The following is a 24330-nucleotide window of genomic DNA, read 5'->3' as shown; positions in this document are numbered from 1 at the left end:
AAGAAACTGCACAAAATTTGCATCAAGTACCAAAATGAGCACCTCCCAGTACACAACTTCTCCATTTCAAATCCCTCAGTTACCTTCACATATTATATCAGTTCTCACATTCCATCAATCCCTTCACCCATAGCATATCCAGGCTTCTCTCCACCCCACACTCCATAAATTCATCCCCCACACACATACAATTCATCTCTCCCCCTCCCTCCCTAATCTAAAAGCCTATCCCTCCCACTAGACTGTTAATTTTCCCTCACCCCTCAGTCCATTAATTTGCCTTCCTCTGTGTGTATCTCATATTCAGAGCTCCACTTATCAGTAGCTGCTCCTTTTGTGTGGATAGCTGACAATCCCTCTCTTCGCTTGTCAGCTGCTCAGCCCTGGTACCAGCTTCATCCAATACCTCCCTCTGTGTCTTGCTTTGGAGGATAAAGTGTGTGAGGGCTGGGAGCAAGCTGAGAGGATGGCAAGGGAAGGGAGAAGAACCAAAAGCCAAAGACGCCTGTTGTGAGGCCATAATCTTCAGCTAAATGGTGAGGTTAGGCTGGTCTGCTGTGAATGCTCATATTAAGCACTTGCCATTTATCTATCTGGATCCAAGTTTTACACAGCTTCAGCAAAAAAAAAATTCACTTGGCTCATTTCAACAAGCTTTAAAGTATTTCCCTTTCATATGGTGCAATTGTGGTTGCCTGTTAAATGCTGACATTGTCATAGAGTAGAAACCCTTTTATCTGTCTAGAATTGGGAACATGAGATTTAGTTAGATGACAGGGCCTTAGATAAAAAGAAAAACACAAAGGACATAGCCCAATTTCAGAAACCAGGAGGTTTTTACATAAGGAGGTGTTTGGATAAATAAGTTTTATAAGATTCTATAAAACAGCTAAGTAATAAGCGTATGTTAGTAAAAACACGAGATTCATTAGCTAACAGAGTTATTTAAAAAATCCAGACTAGCTACAGAATGTTCTGACTGAACAAAAATAGGTATCAAAATGGAAAATAATCAGCCCTAATGCAAATCCTAAAGACTCTGTGAAAAATTTCTTTTCCTCAAGAGCCCTCACCAACCATCTCCAAATATATTCCACGTACCTGAGGCAATGTCCATTCTACAACATTTCCTATTATTTTATAATTTTCTAGTGCAAATGACACTCATGCTAAAATTGCTGGCATGAATACAATGAAATAAGAGGTGTCCTTAGAATAAATTTGTAAATTCCCCCTAACACTCAGCAGACATTTTTAGCTAAGCAGAACCATAAAAGGAACACTGATTATTTTTCTTACACAAGAACTATCTTGATGAACAAACCATAATTAAATAGAAGAACTTACAGTAGCTGTGAAGTTCAGAGAAGGCTTTAGAGCTCCAGCATAGTCAGAAAAGTCAATGATGTAGTCATTCTGCTTTGGAAATACAGTGGTGCTTGCATTCTGCGTGATTCCTGTTGGAGTAATCATGAGTGTTCAAAAGACATGATTTCATGAATAATCCTTCTGAAAGTCTTCTCCCAGCTCTTCACGATACTGAGAAAACTCTCTTTATTTAAAATATTAATTCCAATCACCTCCATTTCTACTGTTGTCACTATCCTTCCCACTGGGGACTCCAGTGCTCTGACAATCCAGGCATACGCACTGGTACCCTTTCCCTCAGCACCAGATCCCTGAGGCTGCACAGTACTTCCATGAGTTACACTGCTCCATTCCACACATTTGCCATCCTCCCTACTCTCTCCCATGATTTGAAAAGTACAGCTTTTCGAGCCCTTCTGCATATAAACAAACTGTTAGGATATGGTTCGATCATTTGTTTTCTATAGCAACATCACATAGTAAGTAACATACCTGTAAGTGATTCTGTAACTACAGCTATAATTTCTGTTGGCCCTCTGTAAACTATATCATGCTGATACCGTGCATGTTGGACAGTAGATAAGTTTTCAAACTCTAAGTAATTAAAAGTGAAGTTCACAGATCCATTTATCTATAACAAGAAAACAAAGATCTTAATTTGTTTGACTGGATTTTTTCCAATGGAGTCATCAAAACTCAAAGCACTTAAAATCAGAACAATTTTTTTTATCTATTATTTCTAGTTAAATTGGATAGTACCCTCAATAAAAAACTACAATTACAGTTCATGAATTAAGATATTAACACTTTGTTTTGGTAATCATCATTCTTGTTTCAACAATAAAAGCCTTTTAACTGTAAGAGACAGTAGGGTCTGATCCTGGCAAATTTTGATGTTTTATTATGAATATTCATTATCAATAATATTCAATATTCATTATTCAATATTCATGAATATTCACTGCCAGATTATTAGTGCAATGTGTTCTATAGTGAAATACAAATGACAAGTCCCTGCCCAAGAAGCTTAGAACTGGAGAATATGATCCTGTAAAAGGATGTGGTTAATTCTCCATCACTTGAAGTCTTTAAATCAAGATTGGATGTCTTTCTAAAATATATGACCAGCTCAGCCACAAGATATGGGCCTGATGCAAGAATTACTAGGTCAAATACTTGGCCCATGTTATACAAGAGGTCAGGCTAGATTATCATAATGGTCCCTTCTTGCCTTAAAATCTATGAATAAAGTGCTGAGCACCTACTGAGACATAGCATAGTGAGAGATTATAGTAAACAAAAAGTGAGGGGGGAGGGATAGCTCAGTGGTTTGAGCATTGGCCTGTTAAACCCAGGGTTGTGAGTTCAATCCTTGAGGGGGCCATTTGGGATCTGGGGCAAAAATTGGGGATTGGTCCTGCTTTGAGCAGGGGGTTGGACTAGATGACCTCCTGAGGTCCCTTCCAACCCTGATATTCTATGATTCTATGAGCAGAGATTAACAGAATGACAAAGGTTACAATGGTGAAAGACTGTGGGATATGCTTATTAGTTATTAATATCTGTATGATGGTAGTACCCAGTTGTACGATTATGACTGTGGTCCCAATGTGCTGGCTGCTGCACATAACATAATTGAGACAAGATACATACATCTTGTTAGTCCCATATAAGGGTGAGGGAGTTTCTGTTGGCTTTTTCTTTTCAATTTATTGAATGCATTAAAATGTTGGGAGAAAAACAGGCAGGTATGGGGACCAGCAATGGAAGAGTAACAGGAAGAAATGACTTTAGATGAAAGGTGTGAAGGAGAATGTGGATGATTGGCTCAGGGTCAGGAAAGATGCTTCAAGTACAGAGGGCGATATAAAAAAAGGCCTGGAGTGGTTTATGAGAAAAGAACAGGAGAATCAACAAAGAGCAGTGTGTGAGCAACACAATAGGAGGCAACAGGAGAAAGGATTCCCAGTGGGGACAGAATGTGTGTTGATAATTGCTGATGAGGGTTTATTCCAATAGTTCATCTTGGCAGTGAAGTGGATGCAGAAGCAAAGTTCTTACGTTCATAAGGACTCTACAAATTGTCAACAAAGACTCACCTCCAATGTTTTAGTAACATTTTTCTTGCTCCCCCAATAGGACACAGGAATGCAAGTGACTGTTACACTTCCTCTCACTGGCTTTCCATAAGTATACCTGAAACATGACAAGAGAGATCATATGAACCATTATCACATGGCTTTGGATTTCTGAAGAATGTACAAGACCGAAGAATAAAGAAAAAAATGTACCTGAGGACATTAAATAAAACTACAGCACATTTGTACTTTGAAATGATTAGAAGTTTTTAAAGCTGGCATCAGTTGAAATTCATCAAGGGCATGAGCCCCCAGATTGTGAGTGGGGGATGTGCACAGAAGTGGAAAGTACTGCCCTTTTCCCCCACAGCCACTTGGAAGTCCATTATTATTATAAAACACTATTCATACATAGCAAGGTGCTGGACAATCTGAGATCAATCAACATCAAAATAACTACAGAAAAACAATAACTGGTCAGACTTTTTACATTTTATCATTTCATAATAATTATGACATTAACCCACAAGAAATATGAAAATGTCAAACTTTTAAAATTCTATTTAACAAAATGTGAATGTTGCACAATTTTAGTGCAGTAGAGTTTAAAGGCTGTGAGGGAGGATCTTGTGTGCCCTTTGAGGATTGCACTAATCTTACTAGATGGAGCTAATACAGATGGAGACCCCAATTTATAAAATATGCCTGGAAAAGTAACCATAAAGTAATAAATTGATCTAGCATTCTTCCAAAAAAGTCCCCAGGCAAACATAATTAAAAACAGTAAACAAGTCTTTTCAATTTTAATCTGAAAGCTAGAACAAATTCAGGTTTTTGAATGTCATTGGGAAGCTTAGCTCAATTATCGTGAAGCACAGATACTAAACTGCTTTTCCACAAATGCTTCCAGATTATGTTTAAGAAAAAACAATAGCTCATCAGACTCAGACCTCAAACAACAGCAAGGGAAATTAAAAAGAGCAAATCAAAGAGTGACTCTGGGCCAAGATTGTTAGTAAGCCTGCAAGTAAGCACTTTTAGTATTGTACAATCAATAAGGAATTACACTGGCAACTGTTACAGAGATTTTAAAACAGAGACGCTGGGAAAATATCATCAAATATCCTAATTCCAGGAAAAACTTTCACAACAGTCTGCAGCAACTGCAGTCTTTTTAGAGGACAGGCTGGAAGACCTAAAAATACAAGTTACATTAATCAGCTATTATTAAGGCTAAGATTTTGTCATGATTATTTTTAGTTAAAGTCACAGACAGGTCACAAGAAATAAACAAAAATTCACGGAAGCCATGACCTCTCTGTGACTTCTACTGCTGAGGCTCCCTGGTTTCCCCCACCACTGTGGAAACTGGAAGCTGTTGGGGGGTGGGAGGAGGGCCTCCGCCTACAGCAGCTGGGAACTGCAGGGTGACCATATTTCCCAAAGAGAAAACGGGACACCCCCAGCTGCTTGTCCAAAGCATCCCCCTCGCAAGACTGTCACTCGTGGCTGAAACCCTGAGGAGGGCCCCCTCAGGAGTCTGTTCCTGTCACTGGAACATTGCAGGGGGCCCCCTGTTGCTGCTGTCGCCTGCCGTTGGAGCCCTGTCAGAACTGGCTGCCAGCTCCACAGCCCTGCACAGATTCCGTGACTTCCAAAGAGACCTCCATAACATAAATGTACCCTTCGCTATAATCAAGCCTAGAAATGACAAAGTCATTGGGCAACACCATGCCTAACTAATCTAATTGCCCTCTATGATGAGATAACTGGCTCTGTGGATGAGGGGAAAGCAGTGGATGTGTTGTTTCTTGACTTTAGCAAAGCTTTTGACATGGTCTCCCACAGTATTCTTGCCAGCAAGTTAAAGTAGTATGGATTGGATGAATGGACTATAAGGTGGATAGAAAGTTGACTAGATTGTCAGGCTCAAAGGGGAATGATCAATGGCTCCACGTCTAGTTGGCAGCCGGTATCAAGTGGAGTGCCCCAAGTGTCGGTCCTCAGGCCAGTTTTGTTCAATATCTTTATAAATGATCTGGAGGATGGTGTGGACTGCACCCTCAGCAAGTTTGCAGATGACACTAAACTGGGAGGAGAGGTAGATACGCTGGAGGGTAGGGATAGGATACAGAGGGACCTAGACAAATTAGAGGACTGGGCCAAAAGTAATCTGATGAGGTTCAACAAGGACAAGTGCAGAGTCCTGCACTTAGGACGGAAGAATCCAATGCACCGCTACAGACTAGGGACCGAATGGCTCGGCAGCAGTTCTGCAGAAAAGGACCTAGGGGTTACAGTGGAGAAGAAGCTGGATATGAGTCAACAGTGTGCCCTTGTTTCCAAGAAGGCCAATGACATTTTGGGATGTGTACGTAGGGGCATTGCCAGCAGATCGAGGGATGTGATTGTTCCCCTCTATTCGACCTTGGTGAGGCCTCATCTGGAGTACTGTGTCCAGTTTTGGGCCCCACACTACAAGAAGGATGTGGAAAAATTGGAAAACATCCAGCGGAGGGCAACAAAAATGATTAAGGGGCTGAAGCACATGACTTATGAGGAGAGGCTGAGGGAACTGGGATTGTTTAGTCTGCAGAAGAGAAGAATGAGGGGGGAGTTGATAGCTGCTTTCAACTACCTGAAAGGGGGTTCCAAAGAGGATGGATCTAGACTGTTCTCAGTGGTAGCTGATGACAGAACAAGGAGTAATGGTCTCAAGTTGCAGTGGGAGAGGTAGATTGGATATTAGGAAAAACTTTTTCACTAAGAGGGTGGTGAAACACTGGAATGCGTTACCTAGGGAGGTGGTGGAATCTCCTTCCTTAGATATTTTTAAGGTCAGGCTTGACAAAGCCCTGGCTGGGATGATTTAGTTGGGGTTTGGTCCTGCTTTGAGTAGCGGGGTTGGACTAGATGACCTCCTGAGGTCCCTTCCAACCCTGATATTCTATGATTCTATCCCTGTGTCTTTCATATCTCAATCTGGTAATATTACAAAGATGATAAAAAGAAACTGACAAATCTGAAGACAGTGTAAATCTCAATGCTTTTTTATCCAGACAGTATACTTGAATTATCATAAAAATATCACTGGGGGAAAGCCATGCCCAGTATACAGCTAGGACCAATAAAACTTCAGAATTGCAAGGGATTCAAATTCACAGAATCCTCTGACATCCAAAACTGACTGCCTTGCAACCATCAGTCACAACTGTAACTATTCTATCACGGTTAAATGGAAGAGTTAAGTAAACCTATATACATAACACTGAACCCCAACTCACACTGGCAAATTCTAGACATCAAAGTATCTTAGCCATCTATCTTATGGGTTTCTAAGTCCACTCATCTCCATAGTATGTGAGTGTCTTCCATGTAACATAGATTGGCAACAGAAAAGTCCCTTGTAAACTTCATGGACTCTCTAGTTCATCTGCCTTTGGGAATTACAGAAAACTCTATTTGGGATGTTTTGGTATGAGGATTTTTGAGGGGGATGGGAGGACTAGATCTTATTTTCACTCCCAGCCCAGTGACACTATCACAGATCAGTGAAAGCGCCTGTCACAGTGCATAACTGTCCTGGGCTGTCGAACAGTGGACTGTAACAGATTTAAAATAATGAATAACAACAACAAACACTGCTAAATGCTCTAAAGCAAATGAAAGAGAATCAGCTGCAATTAACAAATATTTATAAACCTTTAATAGTGACAATACCTAGCACTACTGTAGCAACATGCATCTAAGAATTTCAAAATGCTTTACAAATGTTTATTACATTTCAGTTCCTCCCTGATCACTTGCAATTTCAGTTCTCTTGAAATCCAGACTGAACTGTTTCAAATAAAATGGAGCTATATGTGAATATTATTCCTCCTTTAATCTCCTTTTCCCACCACTTTAGGAGAAGTAATCTGCCATTTTTAAAAGTAGATTCTAAATTCTCTGGTCATACACCATGTCTGTGCCACACTAAGCACACTCTCATGTTCAATAAATAATAATATCTAAATTAGAAATGGGATGAAACACTCATTTGTCACCTTTTAAAATCCATATTATGATTGATTTATAACTTTATAACTACTTTATAACATAAAGTAACACGAATATATATGAATTATATTAATCCAGTGAGAGAGTTGTGTAAATTTATGATTTACTTACTTTGCAGTGACAATACCAGTAAAGTCCTTGTCTTTCAAAGGATAATATAATGATGTTGTAAGAGTAACTTCAAATTTTGGTAACACTACAAAAAAATCAAAAGCTAACATTAAAACATATCAGAAGTATTAAATTCATACTCAGGAGAGCAAGTATCAATTTTTTAAGTAATAGGGGTATTTCAGTGTAATGATGATGGAATCTCCCATCAGTCTGATGGATGAGTGATTTCACTGTAATACAGATTGCATTACTACAGCTTCCTAAAGGACATCAGGTAGGACACGTATATTGAACCAAAACTGGTATGCATCTAAGGCTGATCCTGCACTGAGAACCACACAGAGACTGCTGCACCCATACAGAGCCAAACTGACTTTGATAAGTCTCCAAGCAGACATGGAGGTCCATTTGTGCAGAGACACTTTTAGGACTGAGAACTAAGGTATCATTCCTTTCTCTCTCAGGTCAGACCTGAAAAAAAAAACTACTCATCAATTCAGTCTTTACAGTACTATCAGTGAACTTAAAAGACTACACAGATGATAGGGTTTCATTTGCTCTAGTTCAGTTCACACTGATCATCATTTCAAAGTTAAGAATGCCTCCTCGTGGCATATTAGCAGTGACTTCAGCTGGAGTTATTGCCTTTGTTCACAGCACAGAGCAGGAATCATGCATTCAGATAAGCAGGGAACATCCCGCACAATCGATATCCTCTAATTGCTGTTGGTGAGATACTGGCAAACTGAAGTCCTCACTATTTTTTCTACCACTTTTCCAATTTTTATCCAAAATATCACTGATTAAACTACTAAATGACATCCTGATCCTGCAAATTGTGGGTCAGTTTCAGAGAGGTAGGAGATGCAAGTGGGGTTTCATGTTCGTATGTCACCAAGTAATTGTTTATCTCCAAGTGTTTAATGCCAGATATTGATACCTGAAGAATAGAATGACACTCTTCCACAGGAATCAATTTGAAGTATGGGAATTATTGTGATGTGCACTTAAAAAAAGACACCCATCAATGTAGTATTTGAGCACCGTTGTCATCTTGACACAATACAATACTTTCCCATTCCCAGAAAAGAAGGATTACAATTTTCTGTCTCTGAGTGCACATGGACCACACTTACCATATTCCATCACAGTAAATCTTTGATAATGAGTTTGATCCTATAGAAAAACAAAACAAAGTATATAAAATTGTGCTTAGATTATTTGGTTCATTATATCTACTCTAGCCCAGTCCCACACTCATTCAAGTCAAAAAAAGCAAGATTTTAGCCTACAAGTTAAGTTATAGTCATTGAAATTGTGTCATTTTAAATAATGACATAACATAGAACCAGATATTGATTTATGTCAGTGAAGATAAGTATTATTTATTTATTTACCATAGAGAGACCACCAGTCAAGGATCACAAGCTCCATTATGCTAGACGTTGTAAATACACACAATGAAAAGATGATCCCTGCCCCAAAGAGTTTATAATCTAAATCTAAGACAAGAGAGCAGAGGTATTCAAGTAATCTTAAAGTTCTTCATTAACTCAGTAAATCTGCAAGATTCTATTAGCCCTGTGTGTCCTGAACTGCTTAGTTTCCTTAATAAATAATAATACTTAGCTCTTATATAGCACTGTTCATATTTTAGATCGCAAAGCACTTTACTAAATAGACCAGTATCATTTTACATCTCCACTGGCTTCAACGGAGATATATCAGGGCTGAACTTAGCTCAGTTACTTTTGTTTATTGGATTAAAACAAATGAATGGAAGAACTAAGTTTTCTGTACAATATATAAAACTGCTCAAGGCCTCTCCTTTCTATTTTCCGTCTTTCTAATTCCTTCTGTTGCTTCCTGATTTTCTCCAGGATCACAGTTTAAAAAAGTAACCCTTATGTGGCACATTTAGCTATGTGACTGTAATGTTTCGGTTTTCTGTGCACTGCACTTTTAAACTTCTATTCTGGTATTTAGAAATCAAAAGCCATTTTTGTTCTCAGAGACTAGGGCAGACTGTCCAAAGAGACACACAATCTGTGCTCTCCCTCTGAGACTTTACTTTTTATTTCATTTATTCTATTGTTCTCTTAATCTAAAATGAAAGTAATTGCAGCTGATAGTACAATGTCCGTTGCCTCTTTGCGCACATAACCCTTGATGGAACTTTTAACTTGTGCATTGTTACGCTAAAAGACACTGCCAACATTGCAATGGTCTGACTGCTGATTTACTGACGGTGACTTACAGTCTATAAAGTTCAGGATGACCTGCAAACAAACACGTGGAATAACATGATTAAACTTTCTTTCAAGACAGATGCATTAATCACTCATATTTCTGTTTGCTCCTTTCTAAACCATATGGGATATATTAATAAGCATTCTCTGATGATAAACAACAGATCAGTTAAAGAAACATTAAGACAATTGCTAAGTTAATATGTCTTGTATCCTGGATCTCACTGATCATTCGGCTTTCCAGAGCCAATAAACAGATGCTATTGTGGAAAAGAGGCTTAAAACATGATGTGTGGAATGAAATATTCCTAATTTGTCTTATCTGAAGCAGAAGTATACCAACAAGCCATTGGTTAATATACACTTGTAATGCCAGAGATCATCTGAAAATGTAAAACAAATGTAGGTATTTGTTCTGTCCAACTAATTGTCCATGGCTTGGCTTTGATGGCTTTGAAGTAAGATTTCAAGAGAATGTTGTTGCCTTATATGAAATCTCAAGAGTCAGTCTCAAAGATTCTGAAGCTTAGTGGGAGTTGGAGCCTATCTGAATGGATTCCACAGCCCTTGTCATTTGGTGGAATCTAGAAGGGAAGGTCAGATCTGGACTGAATGGAGCTGTCGTCCCAACAACTATATGAGTTCCTGCATTCACCTAGAAGTAGTTCATTAAATCCTCACTGTCTGATAGAATATGGGCGAAGATATTGGGCCACAACGGAGTGGCCGCCCCTAAAAGTCTGAAATGCTAAGTAGGGCAGGGGAGGGGAGAATTAAAAGGCTCACCCCTAACAGTTTACAGGACTCCAGTAAAGTGGAGAGTCCAGTGGAAAGTCTGAGCTGGGCTGGGTGAAAGGGGCCTGATTTAAAGGTCTTACATCCCTACTGCTTAATAGATTCCAGGTGAAATTATGTTATCTTATTGTTAATTTCTTTGTTAATAAAGCCAAGCCCCAGAAGGAGCAAGCTTCTGATGTATCTTTATATATAAATACTTACTTTTCCTAGCGAGTTATCTCTAGCACAAAGTAAACTCAGATTGTCTGAATTCTGAGCAATCAATCTGAAAGCAATGACCAGTGGAATAGCTGCCTTATACCTTACTAAGGACTTGGCTACACTTGCAAGTTACAGCGCAATAAAGGAGCCCCGGGCGCACTAGCTCACTACCCGTCCACACTGGCAAGGGACGTAGATCGCTCTGACTCCGCGGCTACAGCGGTGCTGGTACTCCACCTCGGCGAGTGGAATAACGTTTGCTGCGCCCCCACTGGAGAGCCGTGGTGCCAGTATGAATGAGGTGCTGCATTACTGCGCTCTGATCAGCCTCCAGAAATGTCCCATAATCCCATTAAGTCCAAGTGGCCACTCTTGTCATTGTTTTTGAATCACTGCAGGAATGCAGATATGCCCTTTGAAAGCACCGTTTCTGACAGCCAGCTGCTTATTTGCTCAGAGACAAAGCAAGCCATTAGTGTGGAATGCTGTGTGTGAAAGAGAGAGGCGGGGGAGTGAGGGGGGTTTGCTGCTGTTTGAACTTACAAGACACCATGCTGACATGCTCTCAGCCCCCCAAAAAACCATTCTCTCTCCCCTCACATACACACAACACACTCTCTGTCACACTCCACCTCACCTCCCCCATTTGAAAAGCATGTTGCAGTCACTCGCATGCTGGGATAGCTGCCCACAATGCACCACTCCCAATGCCACTGCAAGTGCCGCAAATGTGGCTACGCCAGTGCACTTGAAGCTGTCAGTGTGGACAGACTGCAGTGCTTTCCCTACCATGCTCTCCGAAGGCTGGCTTACCTCAAAGCGCTCTACCTCTGCAAGTGTAGCCAGGCCCTAACACTCCATGTTTGTTTGAAAAGGAAGTGTAGCCATGCCCTAACACTCCATGTATGTATCACGGCCTGCAATTTCCACAGTATTAGGTATCTTAAAGAAATGACAGATACTGCATTTTACTGTATGCCCGATGCTTATTAAAGACGTAAACCTATTCTAGGAATTAAATTAAATTTTACCCATACACAGTCCATTTTGCTGAGCTAAGCATTAGCAGTTCACTGCTTTTAAAGCCAGGAAAGGGGAGGTATTTTCCTTCTTGAAATAAGTTTTCTGTGCACCCCAATGCACCAGTCTGGGATTGAAAGAGTTACTTGTCCCCGCTAGCAGCAGAAGACATAGATTAAAGTGAGTTTAGAGCCTTTGGCAGCAATTTCTTTAAGTTGACAACTTCCCTGGCAGCAATATCAAAAAGTCAAAGATTCATAGAATCATGGAATGAAAAAGACCCTACTAGGTCATCTAGTCCATCTGTCTGTCAAAGTGGATTGTTCCCTAGTGTGCATTTACTAGTGATTTGTCCAATCTAGTTTTAAATATGCCATGCAAAGGGACTTCCATCACTTTCCTTAGGAAACTATTTCGTAAACTAATAAATCTTACTGTCAGGAAATTTTCCTCATAATCACATCCATTTTCTCTGAATCTCACTACCATACTCCTAGCTAAAACGCCTTAAACTATGCTAAATAATTCCTATTCCTTTTTGATGTTTATGCCCTTTAAATATATATTACTTAGTAAATGCAAGTATAATCCTTCTTTCCAACTCCAAACCTACTGACTAAAGGATTCCATCCAGCCCACTAGGGATATTTTTAACTCTTCTTTGAATTCCTTCCCATTTAATTTGTTTCTAGTAATCAGATGTACAAAAATAAACACAATATTCCAGGTGTACTCTCAGCATGGCTACAGAGAGAAATTACTTCTTCCCTGACCCAAAACTGCTTGCTTTGTGCATGCAACCCAAAACTACATTGGCTTTTTTTTTCCTACCATACCATATTCCAGGCTCATATCTTGTAAATTGTTCATGGCAAGGACTGTCTCTTTTGACATATATTTATAGTGTGCCTTGAACAATGGGGCCCTCGATTCTAAGCTCTATTATAATATAAATAAATAACAAAACAATCATAGTAGTGATGCACTACCAACTGTCACCCCTACTTCTCTTTCAGCATTACAACTTTCCAGATTTTTCCTTCTTCATTGCATAGCTGTGTTTTGCTGGAAAACATGCAAGCTGAAACATGTGGAGAAATATAATTCAAAGTTGAATTCCATTTTGTTATTCTCTGCCTGCAATAGGCTGGCAGTGTTAGCAAGTAATGACCTGGCTAAAGAGAGATTAAATAAAGTAGAGCTGACTGCTGCAGCTGATGCTAGCCTACCTGATACAAGGGTATACCCCTCGGATAGAAGAAGCTAGGGATTAGAAGAGATCTGTTTACTGGTAAGGCATTCTCTGTGGAATCCTAAGGAAAAGATTCAGGCTGGAAGGGTTTCCTGTAATTACTGTGGGTTAAATCCTGGCTCCTCTGAAATCAATGGGAGTTTTGACACTGATTTCAATGGTGTCAGGATTTCACTCTGCATGTTGTGCACCAGAGTATAGTAGTGGTGACTTTACTTTGAGACTGTAGTAGCTGTGTTAAACCAGACTCAGGAGGGCTGAGATGTTTGGATTGGGGTAGGGAAATAGCACTTTACAGTTTACAATTTGTTTCTAAATATTAGTAGGTCCTTTTCTATTATCTGTAGTGTCTGCATCTCCTTTCAAGTCAGTAATAACTCCAAATGTCATTAACATTATGTCTGCTCACTCTTCTAGTTCATTCATATCTTATTTAATAGGACAGGACCTAACACAGAACTCTACAGTTCCCTGCTAATCACCTCCTTTCAATTCAGTATTTTGCTGTTTATCCTAATCCTTATTTTGTGGTCCCACAGCTCGTTTTCTATCTATTATAGAGTGCATATCTTATTTAGGTTGAAATAAGTGAGAACATGATTTCATAAGACAGTATTTCAAATGCTTTGCTGATATCAAATATTACATCTATGGCTTTCCACTAAATTTTTATTCTGTTCCCATAAAAATTTGGTTGTTTTTTTTAATTCATGCTTCTTACTACTGTTCATGTTTGTGTTCCATTGTTTTCCTTGAGATAGAAGTTAGAATTGTGGGGAAATAAATGCCAAACATTCTTCTTTTTTTTTAAATCAGTGTAACATTTGCCTTTCTCCAATCTTCTGGTGCTCTGGTCACCATTTAAAACTTAGCATTTACCAAAAGTAAAAACTGAATTACCACAGTTATAATCCTGCTCGGAGTAACAATTGTTGTATCTCAGAAACCATTATGTGATAACACTTAGTAAATGTCCTGAGAATTTATAATCTAATTTGAGATAAGATGTAAGGAGAGTGTGATAGTAAGAGGGAAGGAGGAAGAGAAGTCAAGTACATGTGAGCTTTGCTCTGTTAGCAATTCTCAAACTGTAGTATGTGTAGCACTAGGAATGTGCAGCCCACAATGCGATGGTACAAGTGTCAATTAAAAGTATAGTGTCAAAACACGAATCCATTAGAACTACATTGATTAAAATCATGAAGGTTGGGCACCGAGTAATTTTGACTCTTAGATACAGTAGGCTTGGTCTTGAAGTCTGAAAACCTCTATTCTAAGGGGTAATTTTTGTTAAGGGGAGGGGCAGCAGTGGTGGTAAACAACAACAATAATGCTGGCAGCTATAGCATGCAGATTCACCAGCCTGATCTGGACCTAGAGACTTTTGTTCTTCTGATTGTATGTTTGATGGCGCTGAGGTAAGGGCCTCATGAACTTCAATAAGATGCTCCTTCCCCAACCTGACACCTAAGAGAAAGGAAGAAAGCCTGCTTGCCTCCTAATGACAATAAGATCTAGGCTCTCTGCCAGGTGGAATCAGTTTGGAGGCCTTCTTAAATGGGACATGGATTATTATATTTTTTTAAATTTTGGTTTTGGCATTCCCCTTCCATATTCTTGTACAGATCCTTGACCCATACTACCTGAATGGGGCTGGGAAATAAAGATTAGTCTTTTCACACAAAGAGAAAAGGAGTACTTGTGGCACCTTAGAGACTAACCAATCTCTAAGGTGCCACAAGTACTCCTTTTCTTTTTGCGAATACAGACTAACACGGCTGTTACTCTGAAACCTATCTTTTCACACAGACCACTATCCACTAACTCAAGTAGCTATTGTGGCATCACACTCCCACCCCTCTTTCCTAAATCAAATGCAAATCAAACATTAACCAAAGATAATTAGAACAAAATAATAACGCTAATTAATAACATACACAGAAACATCTAGGATACCAGACATGGTAGAGGATCTGAACACCTATGAGAGAAGACAGGACTGCAGGACTAAAGTGAAATCTAAGTGATTAATTAATTTCTAGATAGATTTTGGCATGAAAAACTTGTAGGGAAATGTGAGTAATTTGACAGCAACGTAATATCTATCATGAAGGCTTCAGACTGTAGATACTGAAGCCAAATTAATGTAATTATACAAACTGTCAGGCATACAGGAGCCTACAACAAAACACAGCAGAATGCCTAGCTGTTCAAAAAGTTTTTTCAGTTGGAAAATGCCATTTCATAGCATTTGTGGCCAGAAGGGACCACCAGATTATCTAGTCTGCCCTCCTGTATATCAAGGTCACCAACACCACTCAGTACCAGCACACTAAACCCAGCAACCAAAATTAGACCAAAGTATTACAGCCCACAGGAAACCAGACTGTTATGTGCCACTGGCAAACAACAGAAGGGACTGAGGCCCCTACAATCACTGGGGAAAGATTAAGTGAGATATTCCCAGATAATCCTGACAAGTGACACATTCCCCTGACAATGCAGGGGAATGGGGGAAAAAAACAATGTTCCTTCCCAAGCCCACATACAGGGATTAGTTAGGGACCCTGAGCATGTGAGTAAGAACCATCCAGCCAAGCACCTAAGAGAATACTCAGAGACACCTCATAGCCCTGGCCTTATCCCTACCCAATGTCTTATCACCACCCCTGGCCATCCCTGATGCTTCAGAGGAAGGAGATAAAAAATAAACCCTCCCAGAATATACTGGGGGAGGGGGAGAAAGCCTTTTAAGACCCCTGCCAGTGGCCGACTGAAACCCTGAAGCATGAGGTTTAGGAACACAAAACATAATCCAGAAGTGAGCCCCAGGACTGCTAAGTTCTGTCCCTTACCATCACAAGCAACGTCATCATACAATTGCACTCATAAATCTGTCCAGCTCTCCCTTAAAACTAATTCAGTTGTTTGCCCCCACAACTCCTATTGGGAGGCTGTTGCAGAACCTCATCCCTCTCTCTGATGATTAGAAACCATCTTCTAATTTCCAGCCTGAATTTGTTCATGGCCAGTTTATATCCACTTATTCTTGTGCCAACATTGTCCTTTAGCCATATCCCCTCTCAGCCTTCTTTTTGCTTGACAAAACAAGCCAAGCTCTTCCAGTCTCCTCTCATAAGACAGGCCCTCCATTCCCCTGATCATCCTAGCTGCTCTTGTTCCAGTTTAAATTAATCTTTTTTGAACATGCATGCCCAGAATTGTACCTAGTACTCCAAACAAGGTCTACCAGTGCCTTGTACAATGGCATTAATGCTTCTCTATCTACCGGAAATGCCTCACCTGATACATCCTAGTATCACATTTGTCTTTTTCACAGCCACATCAGACTGGTGGCCTGTAGTCATCCTGTGATCAACCCACACACCCAGGTCTCTCTTCTCCACTGCCACCTGCAACTGATGAGCCCCCGGCTTGTGGCAGAAATTCTTATTATTAAACCCTAAGTGCATTACTTTGTACTTTTGTACTATTGAATTTCACCCCATTTCTGTGACTCCAGTCTTCAAGGTCATTCAGATCTTCCAGTATAATATTCTGATCCTCCTCTGTACTGATGATGCTTCCCAAATATGTATCATGAGCAAACTTCATTAGTACACTCCTACTTTTTGTGCGATGGTCTTTTAATAAAAATATTGACTTAGATTGGTCCCAAGATGGATCCTTGAGGAACTCCACTAGTAACCTTCCTCCAATGTGATAATTCACCTTTCAACACAACCCGTTGCCTTCTCCCCTTTAGCCAGTTCCTTATTCACCTTACAATGCTTGTACTGATCCCCATCTTCCCTAATTTAATTAATAATTTCCCATGTGGTATTGTGTCAAATGCTTTACTGAAGTCCAAGTATATTAAATCTACTGCATGCAGTCCCCTTATCTAAAAAAATCAGTTATTTTCTCAAAGAAGGAAATCAAGTTAACCTGACATGATTTACCTCTAGTAAATCCATGTTGCATACATCACCTTTACCATTTACCTCACTGAATTTAATTATTCATTCCTTCACAATTTATTCTAAAACCTTGCATACTGCTGAGGTCAGAATAATGGCTCTGTAATTGCCCAGGTCACTTTTCTTCTTTTTCTTAAATATAGGTACAATGTTAGTTATTCTCCAGTCATATGGTCCTACCCATGAATAGATAGATTTATTAAAAATCCTTGCTACCAGACTAGCAATCTTATGTACCAGTTCTTTCAGTATTCTGGGATAGAAATTACTCAACCCCGCAATTTGAGCGCATTGAACTGAAAGTTTTTCTTCCATCTTGAATGTGCTAATTTCCATTTCTAGACACCCATTCCACCAGCCGTACTGCCTTAATGCACATGTTCCATATTATCATCCTTACTGACTACCAAGGCAAAGTATTCATCTTGGTTTTGGGCCATACCTAGACTATCTTTAATCTCCTTCCCATCTACACTGCCCAATGGCCCATCCTCATCTTTCCATATTCTCTTTTTATTTACATAACTAAAAAAACTACTATTTATTTTAATTTCCTTGGCAAGAGTTAATTCAGCTTGACTTCTAGCCTTTTTCACTTTATTCCTACATTTTGTAACCTACACAATGTAGCTTTTTTGCGAATCAACCCCTTTTTCCATTCCTCATAGGCACTCTGCTTACTCCTGTTAAAAAATTTTTAGGTGATTATTCATCCAGCTGGGTATGGAGCTCTTCCCTGCAAATTTTTTCCTATTGCTGGGGGTGCAAATTTTCAGATAGTTTTTGTATAACTGATTTGAAGAAATTCCTAGCCTCCTCCACATTTAAGTCCTTGAACTCTTCAATCTAGTTGATTTCTATAGCTAATTTCTTTAATTTCCCAAAGTCTGCCCTTTAGAAATCAAAAACCATAATTAACTAACTGGTTTTGATTACCCTTCCATTTAATTTAAACTCAATCATTTAATTGAAATAAAAAATTTCCATGGGAACGTGTTAATTTTGACAACATTTCATTTAGAAAAAATAGAAACTAAGCTTTTTTGATATGGTTGAAATGTTCTGTTTTGACCTTATTGGAATGGAATGTTTCAACTTTAACAAACACTTAATTTTGATTTTTTCTAAACAAAATTTCATCAGAATTGACAGGTTCCCACAGAAGCTCTGTTTCAATAAAAAAGCATTTTCTGCAGAAAAACACTGTTGAAAAATTTTCAGTCAGCACTATTAGTAAATGAATACAGAATACTACAAATTTGTATATTGTTTCCCCCTGTGGGAATAGAATGTACACTTAAAATTTTGTCTCTGCTGTCAAGGAGAAATAATGCTAAAGCCCTGTATTAGGGGAAAAAACATCATAGGACTTTTCTGTTGCAATGCCTGAAGCATGCAGATTTCAGTGCTTTTATCCTAGTTTTCTATTAAGGCTTTTTCTTGGTTATACTGACATCTAGTGGGCAACATTTTTTTAAAAAACTCCACTTCTTTTGCATTGCAACTGACTATCCAGCTGATCTCTGTGTGTATATAATGTCTGCTGCAGTTTCCACGGTATGCATCCGATGAAGTGAGCTGTAGCTCACGAAAGCTCATGCTCAAATAAATTGGTTAGTCTCTAAGGTGCCACAAGTACTCCTTTTCTTTTTGCGAATACAGACTAACACGGCTGTTACTCTGAAACCTATCTAGACTGAGTGAATTTATAGTAACATTTTATGATTTTGTAAAAAATCATTTTTGTTTTTAATTATGAAGTATATATTCTCTTAAAGATGTACTGTAAAAGCTCCCAATCCTGCACTGGAAGCTGCTAGGGGATGAACCCCTGCAGTCATGCAGAGTCCTATTAATAGGGACCTATGAAAATCAAAATTTCATGGACTATGCAGAAATAATGAAATTAGTCCAATACCATGATTATTCCAACAGCAGGGAGGCGGAAGCAGGCATCTCCATTTTCACCTGCCCACTGAGGATGCAGCTACTTGTGGGTGGTTAGCTGGCCAGTCCCATCCCAGAGCAGTGGGGTATGGGGTGGTGATAGACTAAACCTACCCTGGGGAGTAGGGGGTGCAGGCTGGGGAAAAAATGTCTCATCGATGGCCAGGGTGCTGAATGGCACCTGAATGAACATCGAGAACCAGCTCAGCACATAGATGACCCATATGGTGCTGGCCAGTCCAACGCAGCTCTGACCCAGGCCACAGGTCTGTGCAGCCAGCAGGGAGAAGAGGTAGCACTGACAACATAGAGATTAGGAGGCCTTGCCCAGTCCAGCCCACGGCAGACCCTGCAGGCCCAGGGAAGATGTAGCATTGCTGGCTGGTGAAGAGCTGAGACTATCAGCAGGGAGATGAGAGTATGAGCGGGCCTTGCCCCAGCAGAGGGCTCAGAGTGTGAGGGGGCCCTGCTCTGACAGGGGGATTGGAGTGGGGGGATGGATCCCAGTCTCAGCTCCTTGCCAATCAGATCCAAATATCAATCCAGATCTGAATGTTGCAAAAGGCCTTTATGTGTACAACAGGCCAAACTAAAAGCCAAATCTGAACACCCTAGAATTCTGGGAAAGTTCTGATCATGCTCAGTATTCAGATCTTACCATTTGAGCCAATCTCTATATCCTGCAGCAACTAAGTTTTCCCTAATGGTACACATAAGTTCTGTGTAACCCTGCTTGGAAGGATAGCTGGTGCATTTGTACAACTTTACATATAAATAGATAAAACAATTTTTTTCTTTGAACACTTAGACGCAAGGGACCTCTTCTTCTTGAGGCAAATCCAGCTCCATCATCTGTAGCCAAATCAGTGCAGTTCCATTGCACTAGGGTGGAATCTCCATGGGAGCCATACAAAAGGTGTTCACCCTCTGCATAGTGTGGAACACAGCTCCATGCTGACTTGGGGCACAATACCACACAGGAGGCAGGTGGGAGCAGGACATTGGCTGGCCAGGGACAGAGTTGGAGCAGAGGGAAGCATGATAATCATCTTACATGTGAAAGCTGTTGACTCCAGGAAGAGAGAGGTGGCACAAATTTGGGGTGGCACAAATAAGTGTATAAGAACAATGGGGATGAGCAAGAGAATAAAGAGAATATTTAGCCTGAGTAACAGCAAAATTTTCCTAAGCAGTGAGACATATCAGATTGTTCAATAGTCTGCAAGGAAAGTTGTGGATGCCTTGGATTTCGGGACTTCTAACAACAAACTGGACAAAGCACCAGAAAATATAGTACAGGGACCAATCCTGCATTAGCAGGGGTTGGTATGTTCCACAGACCTCTGATAATCCATGAAGCACTTGCTAGTGATCTGCAGAAAGACAATCTCTGTATTTAAATGTGGTCCACACTATGAATACCTTTTGGAACTCCTGAATTAGATAGCTTCAAAGGTTTTTATCAAAGCTAACGTCTATGATTCTATAATTATAGGGATAACAGGTAAAATTTTCAAAAGATTTAGGAGCCTAAGTTCCACTGAAAGTCAATGGGACTTAAGCTCCTAAGTGACTTAGGCACTTTTGAAAATTTTACCCAAGAGGAACATCCAGAGTTATAGTAATAAAGATTTTTTTTTTTAAGGCCAGATTCCGATATCCTTTCTCTGTTTGATTACTACCTTACTCCTGGAGTGATGCCATGGAAATAAATGAGAGCATTTCATGGAGCAAGGTGTTACTTAGCATAAGGGGGTCAGAATCTGGCCCCAAGAGTTTTGGAAAGGAAAATGAACTCTCTTGCTTCAGGGCATAAGCCAACTCCTAACTAATGGAGTCAAGAAGAAACTTTTCCTGTAGGCAAGTTACTCTACCATTGTCTTCTGCAGGGTTTCCTGCACAGTCCTCTGAAGCATATGCTATTAGCTGCTGTTAGAGACAAAATATTGGATGAGATAGTCCACTGGATGGATCCAGTATGATAATTCCCTTCTTCCTATACAAATTCAGAAGTATATTCATTGATATTTAGTGTTCTGAAAATATAAGACCTTCATCAACATAAGACATCTCCATAGTATGTGAGCATAGGCTCCCTCGCACAGAAATGCTGCAAAATATTCTATCATTGTACAGTGTGAAGCTCAAATCTGAGCATGCATGAGAGCCAGAAGGGAAAAGAGAATTATTATGGAAAATAATACACATGCTTGAATCTGAGGTTTGTGTTGTGTTGTCTCCAAGATACAAGCACACTTTGCTAAATGGCTCAGGCTTTATCAAGCCACAGCCAATGTCTTTCAAGACTGACCTGACATTTGGGGCTCACTGAAATTCCCCTTCTTGCTCAGGCTTATATAGTCCCTAAAGCTTATTTGGCTAAGCAAGTTGCATATGTTTTGTGCTAATTTGCTTTGTGAACTGCTGCCAGTCATTGGGATGACACTAAATAGTGTCCTAATTTTCTCTCTGCAGCAATATGTGATCTCATTCTCTTTTTCATATTGCGTTTGTATCCAGTGCCATGCTAAGCCCTATGTGTGAAGCTCCAAGCGGTATATGCTTTCCCTGAACTTTGCTGTAGATTCCTAAATTTCAAAACTTCAGGTTTTTGGGAACACTACATTTTTACTGAGATTTATTCATATCCTGTAATATGTGTTGGGTGGCTTACCAGTTGCAGAACGAGTTCTTATAATCTGACAAGAACTCACCTCCCCTGTATGGCTTTTCCTCTGTTCTCTTAGAGCTACCACACTAGTCAAAACAGAAGCTAAGGAATTTTTCTTTTTTCCTTTCCAATAAGGAGCTTTTCCAACTTTGTCTTTTATTTTCTCCCCCATAGACAGTTACAAACCAAAGGCCCAAACCCGGAATCATTGCTACAGAGAACAATGCTTACGATCCTGATTTCAGTGGATCTACTAACAGTAGGGAACACCATACTCAGTAGTAAATGTTTGCAGAATCAGATCCTTAAATGTATCCATGACTGCTACTATCGCCCACTTTAGACTATATGAATCTCTAAACTTTTGTGAACAGCAAACTAAAACTAAAATTACACACTTTTAAACCAGTCTTTAAACTTGAGCCCCCAACCCCCCACCCTATCCAAAACTCATTTAGGTGAATGGGATTCTTTCTATTGACTTCATTGGGCTTTGGAGCAGGCCCTGAATTTGTATGTACACAAGCAATAATTTACATACCCAGATGGGAATTTGCAAGCACAAACTGGATAGGAAACATGAAGCTGAATTTCTGAGAGCCATATTAGAGGAAATTTTGGAAATGTGACTACAAAACAGTACACTTTTAGAGCAGTCATTATTAACCTCTATGACATGTACATTTACAAAATATACATTACGTTTACTGGTATCCCATGGAATATTGTAAACAGTTAGAACCTATTATAAATTACAACTTACCAGCTAACCAAAGTTTAGTGACACATTTTGTGATGCCTTATCATTGCTTTATTACTCACTTATTTGCTTTGTGCATAACTCAGTCATTTTTAATGGCTCTCCCAATCACTAGTATAAATTACTGAGGTTCTGCTGAAATAAAACTATCCAGCCCTTTTTAAAATTACAGCTCCAGTGTTTGATTCTATGGCCTCTTTAGCCAGTGACTGGCTGCATACCGTGTTGACTTTTTGTAAACTTGCCTGTCATTAATAAATCTAAGTGTGCCTCTTCTCAAGACACCAGAATAGTCTGCTTGTAACCTTCCATGACTTTTTTCCTTCATGAAGGAACATTTATTAAAAAAAAATGTAAACAACATTTAAGTTGTAACGTTATCTGTCAAAACCAAAACTCAAAGCTCAGGATGAAATATGCACCTTAATTTAGAATGTCCAGAATTCTAGTTTGCTACAAAACCATATACTATTAAAACCTTTACCTAGGTTTTGTTAATTATCCCAGCCTATAGCCTCAGTCCTGCAATGAGCTCTGTACAGGCAGACCCACACTGACTTCAAGAGGGCTCAGCCTCATTGCAGGATCAGGGCTTATACTTGTTTCTGTTTTGTCTCATCATTGCAAATGTAGATTTCATTCTTAAACTGTGGGGAATTTCACTGTCTGGCAGGAGGAACTTACCTTCTATACAATTCAACAGTGTTAATACTCACATTGACTTGTACTTGTATTGACCAGTCTCCAAGTAGAGGGCTTGTTGATAATTGAAATCTTCTGGAAACCATACCCAAATCACCTTTCTCTGACAACCATTGCTGAATCAAATTCCCTCGAGGGTCCTAAAGTAAAACCCATGTTGCATGTTAAATGTGAGCATACTCAGGAGCATGACTTGACTGGAAATTCAAATGTCAAGCTGATTCCAGTTTATTGCTAGATTTCCAATGTGTACTCACCCGGATGTATATGCTTAGAGAAGTTTTGAAGGGTTTGAGATCAGGATCAACAGTGACAACCCGAAACTTCACTTCTTGGCCTGGTTTATATAGAGACTTGTCAGTCTGGATGAAGACAGAGATACTCTTGTGCTCAAATAACAGGCTGGTGCTGTTAGAGAATAACAGCCGGCCCTCGGCATGGCCTTTCACCAGTAACTCATAACTGCCAGCCCTGCTGTTCAAAGGCAGCTGAAAGAAAAAGAGTATCTCTGTTACAGTCTCATGTACTGCAATTTGTAAACATGAAAGGTAAGCGTGTTTCATAAAGACATGTCATGTACACCCTGACACCTTTAGGAGCAGGTCAACTGATTTAGTTCACAAAAAGAGAAATATGTTTTGTTGTGTGAAAACTGTCTCATTCTTGTGAATATGTACTTCTCTGAGAGGCCTCCTGTTTTCAAATAGTGCTTGCTAGGTACATTTCCACCCAGCTAGTTTGGCCTTTAAATATATCATTTTGGAGAAATCTGAAACAAATGGCTCACTCCAGCAGAAAGCAACCTCCTCAGTAAGTAGCTCTGCAGACTGCCTGGGATATACAGCCACTTGCACTACTTCTGATTGCACAGAGGTACTTTTCCCTTGTGAGCAAAATCCTGAAGTGATAGTGATAAGCAGCCTACCATTCCTCCCCATAGGGAGATCCTTAGCTGTTTGGATGCAGAGTTGATTGTTGGACTTCCTAACAAGCCAACCTATTTCCTGAGTAGTTTGGCCTGTTATGGAACCAACATCCATAATTTTCCATAGACATGCCCCAGCAGGCTGAAGAAACATTGCACTTGGTAGCTAGGAGTCTGACTCTAAAAGTGTCATTCCTTGCAATTAC

The 24330-nt window shown here is 39.7% G+C and overlaps 1 protein-coding gene across 2 annotated transcripts in view; it reads right to left on the bottom strand.

Moving 5' to 3' along the window:
* The window catches only part of CD109 (CD109 molecule), a 132956-nt gene that overhangs the window by 61589 nt on the left and 47037 nt on the right, over positions 1-24330 (bottom strand). For both annotated transcript variants that reach the window (XM_073336464.1, XM_073336465.1), the window contains exons 4-10: positions 23457-23687; positions 23214-23339; positions 8756-8795; positions 7617-7701; positions 3468-3564; positions 1861-1999; positions 1348-1457 (exon numbers count right to left, since the gene is read on the bottom strand). In XM_073336464.1, coding sequence (XP_073192565.1) covers positions 1348-1457; positions 1861-1999; positions 3468-3564; positions 7617-7701; positions 8756-8795; positions 23214-23339; positions 23457-23687 — 828 coding nt within the window. The remainder of the gene's footprint in view (positions 1-1347; positions 1458-1860; positions 2000-3467; positions 3565-7616; positions 7702-8755; positions 8796-23213; positions 23340-23456; positions 23688-24330) is intronic.

The sequence above is a fragment of the Lepidochelys kempii genome, chromosome 3 (genome assembly GCF_965140285.1).
Source record: "Lepidochelys kempii isolate rLepKem1 chromosome 3, rLepKem1.hap1, whole genome shotgun sequence".
In the NCBI taxonomy this organism is placed as follows: Eukaryota; Metazoa; Chordata; order Testudines; family Cheloniidae; genus Lepidochelys; species Lepidochelys kempii.
This window is presented reverse-complemented; position numbering and strand designations above follow the sequence as displayed.